This window comes from Gavia stellata, chromosome 17 (genome assembly GCF_030936135.1).
Source record: "Gavia stellata isolate bGavSte3 chromosome 17, bGavSte3.hap2, whole genome shotgun sequence".
Lineage (NCBI taxonomy): Eukaryota > Metazoa > Chordata > Aves > Gaviiformes > Gaviidae > Gavia > Gavia stellata.
In genome coordinates, this window is record NC_082610.1 from 11197504 (window position 1) to 11210081 (window position 12578).

The 12578-nt window shown below is 38.5% G+C and overlaps 1 protein-coding gene across 1 annotated transcript in view; it reads right to left on the reverse strand.

The window, feature by feature from the left end:
- Positions 1–362: 362 nt before the first annotated feature.
- TEAD1 (TEA domain transcription factor 1) overlaps positions 363–12578 on the reverse strand; it is a 106917-nt gene continuing 94701 nt past the window's right edge. The window contains exons 9-11 of the mRNA XM_059825672.1: positions 8895–9035; positions 7228–7380; positions 363–6207 (exon numbers count right to left, since the gene is read on the reverse strand). Of these exons, the coding sequence (XP_059681655.1) occupies positions 6094–6207; positions 7228–7380; positions 8895–9035 (408 nt within the window). The 3' untranslated portion in view covers positions 363–6093. The remainder of the gene's footprint in view (positions 6208–7227; positions 7381–8894; positions 9036–12578) is intronic.

Consider the following 12578-nt stretch of genomic DNA (forward strand, 5'->3'; position numbering starts at 1 on the left):
ATAGGTCATTCCTGCTTCTGGAATAAAGGGGGATGGGTGGCTTTTCCCATTAAAACAGTATGGTTTAAATGATGTTTCAAAAAAACCCACCATTTCTCTAGGAAGACATACAAGCTACAGGCAGTCACTTTCCTTGCTGATAAAATGCCAGAATGCATATAGACTCGTTGCACACGGCTTCCAGGTGTGCCAGCCTTGAGTGCCATCCCTACCGGTTCTTGTAAATCCTGCTGGATGTCCACTGCACCTTTAGGGAGGTACACAGATGTTGCTGCAATTGTGCTGCTTTGGAAAATGCTTTTCAAAGTTGCAGCGAACATTAAAAAGAGATTGATGTAAGAGATTAAGATAAATGCACAAAACACTTTCATTTTCTTTATTTTCAATCGATACTGTATGAATACAAAGTTTCTAGAAAGCTACAAAAATTCTACCACTTTATCAAGAAGGCATCAAAATGTGTCACTTTGCAAAGACATGAAAACACCTGCAGTAACCGACACAAAAATAGCATTTTTAGAGTGATGAAATAATTGCACTTAACTGTCATGGATATTAAAGTTATCACACATATGTACCGCGAAAGCTAGAATACATTTTTTTTTACAAAGCACTTTATAAAAAAATTCTCTGCACACAAAACCTATAATTTTCATATTACTATCATACTAAAGATAAATTCACTTTAAAGCCAACACTTAAAACATTTTAAACAAAAAAAGGTACCAGTACCTACACACAGACAATAACAAATACAAGAATACTGTACTGCCAAGAGGTTTGACTGAAACTCCTTTTGAAAGCTTCTGCAAATATGTTAAGAAAACATTGGAGAACATTCACTTTTTTCAAAGAGCCTTCCCTCCCTGTCTAACCTAGAGGTACTTTATCATCAAAAGGCAAGTTCTACATCAAAAGTTACCAGCAGCAGTACAATATTAAAGTAACCACTGACCATATATGAATATGCTTAAGTCACAAACCCATTTTATACACATTACACAAATAAACATAAAGTGAGAATTCCATTAAGTCATTTACAAATGTGAACAAATGCACATGGCAAAAAAACCCCAAAACAAAACAAAAACCCAACCTGTTTTACATAAAATGTACTGAAGAATTAAAGGCTATTCAGGTTTTCAATGTTATAAAATTCTTTTGTCTTTTTTTTTTTCAGGCACATATTGTATTTTTTGTCTGCAGTCATGAGCCCGAATCAGAGGCCCATAAAACAAAACAAAACAAAACAAAAACACATATTCTGTAAGGAGGTAACAGGGATCCATCTCCTTTTAGTCAACTGAGTGCATTTAAGATTTAATTTACACACTAAAACTAATTACATGATCTCAGCGAGAATGACCTGAAAAGTTAAAAGATGAAGATGTCCGAAGTGTTTCTTGTACTTTGACTTATCCAGCCTCTATCTTTTTTAGGGGGCTAAACATCTCGTTATGAAAGACAAGAGGGGGGAAAAGAGATCATCCTGAGAAAAGTACAAAACTGGACTCTATTATACACATCTGCTGTGTGACTGGGTACGTGTATCAGTATGGGTCAAGTAAAGGGTAGACAAAAGGTTTCTCAGTATGACTGATTGAGTGATCCAGGAAAACTGTAAGGGGAACTGCTTCAGAAAGCAAGTATGCCCTAGGACTTGCAGTGGAAAAATAAATAGATATGGATTAGCACGTCAAATGTTGTCTCTGCCTTGAACTGGCCAGTTACTTACATTCAACATTAATGTACACCCTTCATTATTTCAAATAGCCTATACCGTGGAGGTTTTAACGGAAGAAGCTACTGCCAAACTTAAGGAGCTGTAGCTGCGGTAGAAAGGGAAAGCGAGAAACAGGCATTATATCTGCAATTCCTTCAAAATAGTGGTGCAGTACCTAAATAAAATCATTTTGGAATTCAAGTAAGTAAAACTACATTTGTTAGTAGTAATTTTTAACAGCCCCAAATGGTACCATTATGCTTATTTTAATGAGACAGAAGTGTAGTTTATCACAAATATTGACTAGTACAGCTGAAATGTTTGGTAACAGCTGAAAATATATACTCTACTTGTGGGGCGAAAGTGTCTTTGCCCTACCTCAGTCTCATTAAGTTCAACAGGATTAGAGGTAAGTGAGATTTAGACCTTGAAGGAATAACAAAAATAGTATTTTAGAGACAGGGAAATTGAATTATCACAATATTCACCACACAGTGTCACAATATTTCTATATATAAAAAGTTAATCTTAGTTTTCATCAAATAGTTTAAAAATCAAGTTAAAATTGTATTCACAACTATATAATCCCTCTGACAGCTTTTGGTTTTGCTGATATTTTTTCTTTCTAACATCGTTTTCTTAAGATCTTGTTCCTCTTCCCATCAATTTTAGTTGTAGTGTACAGTATGGCCCCCGTTCACAGAAGGTATCAAATACAGACACATTTTTAAGAGGAGCTAATTTTTTTTTTCAAGACATTATCTGGGAGAAAAACAAAACAAAACAACCCTGTGTTTTGAATCGTGCTGGCCAGAGTTTCTCTAACAGCACCTTCATCCACAACGCTCACACTCAACATTTCAATGCTTAAACCCCCACAATTGCATTTACCCTAGCTATTGTCTGTTCTCCATTTTCATCTTGTTTTACACATCTGACTTTCAGCGTGCACAACTTTGTAAACAAAATCTTCTGTCTAAACAAAAAATCTTCACAGATACTGAAATATTATTAGAGGAGAACAATAAAGTCACATTTGTCCACTGTCTGAAATTCTGCACTATATGGATCTCATTATGCAGATGCACAACTGGATGAAGAGAATATAAATGTGAGTCATTTTCATTTTTATATCACAGACAAATCAGTTGCTGGTTTGCAATGCTGTCAGAAATGGCAAACAGTAGATTATTCTTCAGCAGGTTGATCATTAGCAAAATTACTTTGCTATAAATGGTGCTCTTTTGTGAATGGAGGCCTGTAGATTCAACTTATTCCAATAAACCAAAGGCATTACGGTGATAACTAAATATTTTTGGTCTCTCTACAAATTGTCGTTATTATGGCAGCACTTTTCTAAGCTGGAATTTCAAACCAAAGGCACTTTCATGCTAGAGTGCAGAAGAGTCACAATTAATTATTTGGTCATGAAATTTAAAAAGGCAGCATTTATTAATACAATTCATTTTTCACGGCGAACTAAGAATCTGTAACCTTTCCTTTTGGTATAGACATTTAACTGCGTAGTAATGGGACTGACTTGTACAGAAGGTTGGTTTAGACCGAGCAGTCAAAGAGCGTTTCTGTGGGAAAAAATACAGATATTTTAAAAAATGGAACCAATTAATAAAACAATATATAAAATTCATGTTAAGAGGCTAAAGGTACTTCTAATATAATGCTAAGGCACTGCATATTGTAATGCTTTGGCAGCTCTCAATTAAAAGGTTCCTACAAAAAAGTAACAGTAACAAGATAAGTACTTCCAGCTTACAAAAGAGCTCACAGTTTACAGGCAGCCTGTTGGACTACACACCCCACACTGAACAGTTGAAGGATTAAGGCTTTTAAGAATTAACATATACAGGGTATGGATCATTTACAGAAGTGTAAAGAAAAGACGATGGAAGTAGTTTCCCTAATATTACATATGTGAACACCAATACACATTGTGACTTTTTATACCCTATAGTTATGGCATATGTAGTGTGCCAGATTCTATTAAAAAAAACTGTACCTGGTTTTGCAGATTGACTTACGTACTTTATATGCCTCAAAGAGTTTGCTTGTTATTAAAAGAAAATAAAATCACCAAAACCACAATTCAAACCCTAAATAAAAGACAACTTTAGAACAAAATAAAACAAAAAAGTAGTTTTTGACTTGTAACACCAAGTGCTTAGAATAAAGGGCTACCGTTAGGCTGTTACAATGCAGTGCTTTTCCTGATGTGATTGTTAGTGTTAAAAATGAGTGTTAAAAGAGACCTTACCATGGACATATTTCTCTGTTCAGTTCATGGAATATAAACCAAAAGATCATCAGCCCCAATATCCACAAGCAGGTAACAGCTAGACATCACAGCAATCATCCACCTACTCAAGTTAGATCAGAGGCAGGCTAAGGAATTTAAGCAGTTGTCCTTTCCCTCGGTGATGTTTGTATTGTCCTCTAACCTGAGTCCTCACCAGTGTTAAGTATGAACATGGTCTGACACAGACGTACAACAACCTGCTACCTTGGCTAGGCTGTATTTTAGTCTAGATAATTCAACAATGGGCAATTCTAACAGAGGGTACTATGCAGAAATAGAATATGAAAAAAATAAGACTGGCTTTTTTGAAGACTACAGCGCTGTGCCTAGGAGTAAATTCTAAGACTTAAGTTGTGCACGGGCACGTATCGGTGAAGGGCAGGGAGGAGGGACCTGCTAAATGTTAACTTCTTTGATTCAGGACTGCAGAAGACCTTCCCAAGAACACTCTTTGCTGATACCTCATGACTGATCTTTAAGGTGGCTTGTGCTTGGCCGGGCAGCCCTCAGCCTTTCAGACAAATGTTTTGTGTGAGAACCCGCTGCTGGCCCAGCACCTGCTGAAACAACTGCTCCTTGGGCAACTGCGGGGCAGGGCTGGCTGTGCAGCAGAAGAAAAGAAGCTGAGCAACACTTTCTGGTGTAGCCAGGAGGAATGAGACTACTTCTCTCACAAGTGCGTACCTCAGACAATCACTCACACCCACATCCATGGTTTGAATCTTACAGTATTAAAATATCTCCAGCTGTACTTCACTTCCTGGAGTCTTCCCTGAATATATCAGAAGGATGAATGCTACCACATCTGGATGCAAAAGGACGTCAGACCCCACGTGGTATGAACGTGTTTGTTTCATACAAGGTCTTCGCCAGTTGGAACTGGAGAGACAACTGGGAGAGGTGTAAAAGAGCACCATGATAAAGAGGAAAAGGAGAAAAAAAAATCTCCACTTTCCAATCTTCTTTGTCTGATGTTGGTTGTGATTTTTCTAGCGTCTCATAGATATTAAAGCTGTTGATCCTTTCAGAGGTGTACGTATCCTTCTTTCAAACACATTAGTGTTTTGCTTTCAGTTTACGAATTACTCAATGCTGTCGCAATGTCAGTTGTTTCCATCCATCTGTTAATTTCGGAGTTGCAAGTTTTTCACTCAACTTATTAGAAAACATAGTTGTCCATATAAAATATAACTGCACACACAAGACTACATATAATGCGAGTCTAAATCTTCAATATTTACCTACTTATTGCAAAATGAGCCATCTTTTTTCATTAAATAATCAAATTTTCATATTAGTACAATACAACTTTATACTCTTTTAAAATACACTAGATATGTTAGGGGTAAGGGATGATGTTTTCTTTCTCTGCAATACCTGTTTGAAAGTTTAATGGATTAGAAGATTAGTTTTAGCATTGAGAAAAAAATACAAAATTTGCCTAATTTTAGGACCTGTCTGTTTCTATCAGGCATTTCTTAAGGCTATATTTTTCATTTGGTTTCAAACGGAAAAACGTTTCATTTTAAAAAATAATTTAGTGAATTACATTCGTCCATATCTTCCACCCTAATTAGTTACAAAGATAATTCTATAAAGATTATTAACTTTGTGTACTCATTTACAGTTATAGCTAAAGATTCATTTCAATTTCACTTGCATCGTAAAACAAGTATTTCATGTTGGAAAAAAACCCAAAATAAATTCTTATAAATGCTGTCAGTTTTTCCCCATGGCAAATGCTCTGTCATACATTTTTCTATCAGAATTAAAAATAGGCCTCCACAGACAGAGGCGTTAGGTTCTTAAATACAGTCTTCCCAAAGAACTGTGGTTTACAAATTTGAAGAACACTTAGTTTTAGAAATAATTTTTACAACTGTACCAGAATTTCACAGCTACAATTATATATGAACACATTAAAAATGACTTCACTAAAACAGGATTTAGAAAAATGTGGGTGAAAGTTGGGCCAGAGGCACTGCCACTTAGTGTTGAGGTTTACAGTCTGTGTTTTGATAAAGAAGTGAAATGAAGTGTATATATAAATAACTGCTCAGTCCTTTACAAGCCTGTAGATATGATGCTGTGCTCCATGTTCGCTGTTCGACACTTCAAATACACAAGCCATGCAGAGCAGGGTTTCTTGTGTATCCCTGTTTGTTACAACCTGTTTGCGGGGAAGGAAGAGGTAAGACAGTATATTACAAACTTGGAAACACCAGGGCCAAAACAAGAAATGACTGGCTTAATTAAAGACAATCTTTAGCTGTGACTGTTTGATGTGTGTGTCCTCTTGCTCTCTCTTCGGCAATTTAAGCTGACCTCCGCAACTGCGCTCGCATAATGTGTTCTGGGGCTGAGCTGCAGGGCTGTAGCTCACAGCGGAGGGCACTGAGATTCCCCCCACCCTGGCTGCTTGACCGTGCGTGGCCATTGTGTGGTCTTGGCTCAGCCTTCCTCAACCTGAGCCCCACTTCAGCAAAGGAAGACCACCGCACCCGTGTCACCTTGTGTTCGCTTGCCAAAAGGCTGCTGAGGGGGAGCTGCACGTGGCTCTGTGCTCGCGGCCCTACCTCTTCCCCATGCCGCCAGCCCTTGGTCCTGCCCGAATCTTATGGTAGCAGCAGCAGCGCATGGTGCTAAGGTGCAGCAGCGCAGTGCTTGGCTGAGGTGCCACCGCAAAGCCACAGTGAAAGCAAGCTGGGTAACTGGATGAAACTGGCTTAAAGACCACTCTCTGGACCATTCTTCATGCTTTAGATCACCTGTTGGGTGTACCCATTACTGCATGCTTTCCTGGCCCAAGAACTAATTAACACCACTGACATTTGCAGTATTGTAACTGGCACCTCAGTGAGAATACATTAGATGAATGGGATGGTTCAAAGTTACTGCCTCAGGCTTGCTACAAACACCAAATAGACTGGCATGAAAAAAAGAAAAGTAAGCTGAATTTTTGGACAGTAACAAAGATGTTTGGTTATGTTCTCAGCCAGCTTAGCCTTTTCATCCTTAGCGTCTATAGTGTACAATTCCAAGATTATTACTCTGAAGTCAATGAGATGATTTGTTTAGTAAGCAACATGACTAAGGGATTCGGAAACTGGTTCTAAATATTACAAGTTAAGCAAGCCATACAAAGCCTGCGAGTATTTTAGAGATGGAAAAATAAAAAGTGAGTCCATACCAATAAAATTGTAAAATTTTCCAACACGCTGTTCATCATGTATTTCTCTGGTAAATGCTTCAGCTTGTGTATGAAGTTGATCATATATTCACACATTGGAGAGCGATTTATTCTGTACACGAATCGGCCATTCTCAAACCTTGCATATTCAGTCTAAAAAAAAAAAAAAAAAAAGAAAAAAGAGCATTTAGAATAAGATAATTCAGAAATAGCGGAAAAAAAAAGTGAATACTAAACCTGTGGGGTTTTTTTCTTTCTTTGTGTAGACAGAAAAAAGAGAAAGTGGCTCTCAGACATACACACGCCTACTTGCTAACTCCCTGCTTGAGCTATGCACTGCTTTGCTTTGCTAAAACTTCAGGGGCCCTTTTAATTATTAGAATTAATACCAGTACTTGTTCTCTGATCTGTGAATTAAAAACCTGAACAGCTGGGATTGCACAAAGGTAAATCCAAGTGAAGTAAAAATGAATTAATCAGAAAACTTTGTGGTAAGATGATTTTACAGTAGTTTTGAGGCAACTGTCTGCAAAGAGAACAGCAAAAAAATAAGCTTATATATTTATGCATAAATACACACATATAAATATAGCTATATTATTGCATGATTTATTCGGGAATTTATGAATTACAGAAAGATGCAAGACTAAAGTCAGACGAAAACCAGACTGATTTAGATTGCAGGGGCTCACAAGGGGCTGAAGGAGGGTAAGGCTGTGACTCGGACTCCTGCTGCCCAGCTACCAATTGGTCAGATGAGCGACTCAGTGGATTGTGGGGTTTTTTGGCTTTCTGTAAGCCTGGAATAAAGGAACTGATGGAAAACTTTTCGGTGGTCACCATGCACAGAAAACATATTTAGCATAAGAAGGACATGAACAGTGACCAGGACATCTATAAAGGCTCAACCTGCAGCTCTAGGCTAAAATTCCCGTACAAAAACTATACTGCTGATAGATAACAGATGTGGGTGTGGGGCTTAGTGCACAGAAGACAAGTTAAATAGTTGCAGTACCATTGTACAATAAACCAATTACCTACCTGCCCACTTGATACAGTTCTGTGCTTAGAAAAGAAAAGGTAACAAAATAAATAAAGGCCCTTTCATGTTAAGAAAATATGCAACTTTGTATTCAAAAGCTGCTGGTGACTGGGGAAAGCATGCCTTTCTGTGCATCAAGTAAGATAAAATAAGCACGGGTATAGACAAAACACAGCACACCATCCATGGCTCTAAAATGTCTGAAAAAACCCTCTAGATGATAGAGGGTAGGTCGTCACTGTAGTATGGTTCCAAACAGGCTACATGGCTGGCCAAGCGTTTGGAAATGGGAGCAAAAGCGTTTTTGCTTCAGCTCTTTTCCCTCAGGTGCTGGAGGTGGCGGCACTGGTGCCGGTTCCCCACCGAAGGGTGCCACAGGCAGGGTGGAGGAGGGTCTCGAAAGCAACAGGTAACTAGGCTTTTACTTAACTGCAGTGTCACCATTCACACAGTGATTTAAAATGAGCGCAAACACTGCTGGGACGGAAAATACTCTTTCTTTCAGGAAGGATTAGAGGAAGGAAGGAAAAGACAGATAGGAGCAAAGTAAAGACACGAGAGAAAAGGCTAATTACAATGAAAGAGAACCAGAGACTCATCCCACTAATCCCCTCACAACACCCACCTCTACTTTTTCTACTACTTGCTTTCCGAATGAGCAGACTTTGGTGGAACAGGTGATTGTCATGTTTTCTGAGCTCTCATACTGACTAGTGACTCCGTAAAATGCTCCTGTATCATCTTGAATGTTGCAGTTTAAGTCAGCCTGTTGGGAAAAAGTAATAGATGTTGAAGATTTTCATTTGACAATGTCAGTAGCATAGGCCGTAATTAGCTCACAGTTCTTTTCAGAAATAAGGGAGAGAGGGTGGAGTTCTATAGTGACAACAGTGACAGTGGAAAAAGTCTGTCAGGAAAGTACCTGCCTAATTGTTGCCATAAAAACCTTAGGGAAGCGGCAATTTCTTCAAACTTTAAACAACAAAAGACAGCCCAGTATTTCTCTAGGCTACAGGTGACGTTCTTGTCTGGCAGCTAGCTGATGAAGTCCCTGGAGCAAAGGGAATGATCACCCATGAGGAGCCTGGCTCCAGAGCTGACTCCTCTGGAGGGAACCTGCCCTGCAGCCTCGAATTCAACCAAGCCATCCTGCTCCAGAGAGGCCACAGTTCACTTTCTCCTTTTCCTTTCTTAAAGCAATAAAATCCTCACGGCAAAGGGAGACAGCTGTGCAACACAGGAATTGATCTCTGATAAGACTGTCAAGCCATATGGCCCTGATTCAGCAAAATACTTGACTTCATGGAGCTGTATGATGCAACTCACAGGCTTCCCAGGAGCTGCATGCGCACTGAGCCATGCCTACCGCTGCAATAAAAAATTACTGGAAGCATTTGATTAATTTCAGTATTTCTCTGCAGCCTGAATAAACTATCCAGCTGCCTTTGATATCTAGCAACAGAGACTGAGACTTGCAGGATCAAGTGAGGAACAGTGCTACCTTTAATTATTTATATCCAAAGCCAAGTCCTGTGCACAGTGTGATTAATTTGGCTACAAAGCAACAGCACAGGTCACATGCCAAAGCCGGCCTCCCCAGGCCCGCAGCAGCACTGAAGCTGTTCTGCGACTGTGCTCTTTGTCATCATGAATCCATTTTCAAAAGCCCTCAACTTAAAAGAGCACTAATGTGGATATAGGCAGAGTCTAGGGATATCCACAGCTGGATTTGTTGATTCAGGCATTAGCTCTGCTGACATCTTTGGTGCCCTAGGAGAGAGTGGGCACGGTTTTCTTTTTATGTGGAAATAGCTGATCAGCTACTGCAGTGTAACATCTAAGAATCGTCTGAATTTTTAACTTACTCTGAGATGAGCATTTTAGCAGGGAAATGCACTTTCACAGCTGTTTCACTTGCAAGTCTAGCTCTGCTTGTTTTTATTGCTAATATAGAAATGTAACAGAAAAAAATTGACAGATACTTTCATGTCTACCTTGAGACTTTTTAAAAACCCAGTTTACAGGTATGTTTATTTACTAGTTAGCGTGGAACATTTATAGTCCTGCCTTCACTATAGTTCAGGTCATTTGTAACTGCTATTTAATTTTTAACTAGGCAACAACTCATTAATTCTACTTAGTGTCTACAGTCATTTGTGGTACAATATTCTGAGGCAATATGCTGATAATAGCACATACTGAGCTAGTTTGTGGTACGGAGAAGACCTAGGTCTAAGATTACTTCAGGCTGGCTTTGGTAAATTAATCAGTGGAGAAGTCTCCTGAGGTTTACACACAGTAACACAAACAGCCCTATAGTCACGTATTTTGCATAACAGAAAGAAATCCTATCGCTATTACACCTTGTTTCTCGCACATGTTTTGCATGAGGTCAGCAGTTAATGTTTAATGTACATCTAAAGCAGTGTGTTCACAGTGAGCTGTAAGAAATTGTTCTAAGCTAATAGTAAATAAGCAATTTGCCATCACAGCTGGCTTGCAGCCGAAACATGACAAACATCTCAACATGACAAACTGTAGCAGCCATCAGCTATGCCACAGCTGCTCCACCAGAATTTCTGAAGAACAGGAATTTCTGATACAACAGTTGCATTTTTGTAAATAACAACAACAGTAATCTCTTAAAAAGTGGTTATTCCTGCTGCTGCCACAATTACAATTTTACTATCAGAACATTTTCTTTTTTTTTTTTTCTCCTTTCAGATATGGACAAAATATTTAAGAAATCATAACTAAAAAGCTCCTTACAATTTCATATTGTCAAAAGGGTCAACCTCATAGACCTTACATTTCAAGCTGTGATACCAACTGTTTATAGAGTTAAAAATAAGAATAACTTTTTATCTGCTGCCCTCTGGTTTTGAAGCCCACTGAAAGAAAACTCTAATTGTATTTACATGCTGACATTTAACCTGGAAAAGTAACACATGTGGCCATCTGGCACCCTGTTGATCACTCCCACAGCTCTTCCAACTCTTGCTGAAATCACTGGGAGTCCTGTGTACACAAAAAATACAGGCTGGGGCCCTGATGTTTGCATGAGGAATGCTTGAAATTATCACTCAAATGTCATGATTTACTCTTACGCAATCACGACATTGTTGCAAAAGTCCCATGACGGTAATATAGATGTGAATTATCTTTATTTGCTATTCGATTTTTTTTGAGTCTAGCACACCATAAAGGTGTTTTCAAGGAAAGAAAGAATTTTCCTTTTAAACAACAGTTTACATGTTCAACTCATTACAAACTGCTGAGAGCTGAAGCTTTAAGGCTCCTCCAAAAAGTGTAACATCAACGTAAAAAATCATGAGAACTGGCAACGGCAAATACTCTTAAATGAAGCCTTCACCAAAGCCTCTTTTAATACTGAAAGAATTTTGTCTGTTCTCACATATTATAACAAATCTTGCCCCTCAGTCTGGGTTCAAATTTTTTCACTAGAGGCTGAGCACATGAACACTAGGAAGGAGTGCACATCATTGTGAAGAAGGGATTGTCATGTCAAGGAAGTATGCCAAACCAGGTGTTGAAAGCTTTGATCCATGCTGAAAACCTTTACAAAAGAAGGAAAGACTATCAATTCCAGTCAAATACAAAACTTTGGTTAAAAAATTACTATGAAAAACTTGCTAATTATATTGTTATGGCTACATCATAAGGGGTTCGTCCAAACACATACACCTGAAAGCAAAATTGTATTTCTTGAACTGACGAAAGCGTGTCACAATTAAAATTGAGGGGATTTTTTTTTTTTTTTTTTTTTGCCCCCCCAAAAGGTTATGAGACTACCAAAAAAAAACCCAAAAAAAGCTGTGCCATAAGCAGGCACTGCTGTGGCTATGAGGGTTGTAGATATAGCTTTGAGCAGGAATAAGGTAATGTGTTACCCCATATTCAGTTTTAGCGGGCTCCTTTCTACAATATTGATTCCAGTTTTTGTGTCTACATTGTAAAGGGATGTTGGAAAATTGGAAAGTGTTCAGAAAAGAGTTACAAGAATGATTTCAGGTCTGGAAAACATCCTTTGTAGTGAATGACTAATGAAACTCCATCTACTTACTTTTTCCAAGGGAAGTTTTTCCACCACTTTGTCATAGCCTACAAGTTGCTACATGGGGAAGAGTCTTCTGATAGATTAAATCTTGCAGAAAAGGACATTAAAAGACAGAAAGCTAAAGCTACACAAAAGCTAAGTGAGAAACAAAGCAGAGGCTGGTAACCCACTGATGGCAGTTAAATGCTGGCATAATTTTCAAACGTGGTGGAATCACCATTACTTGGGGTC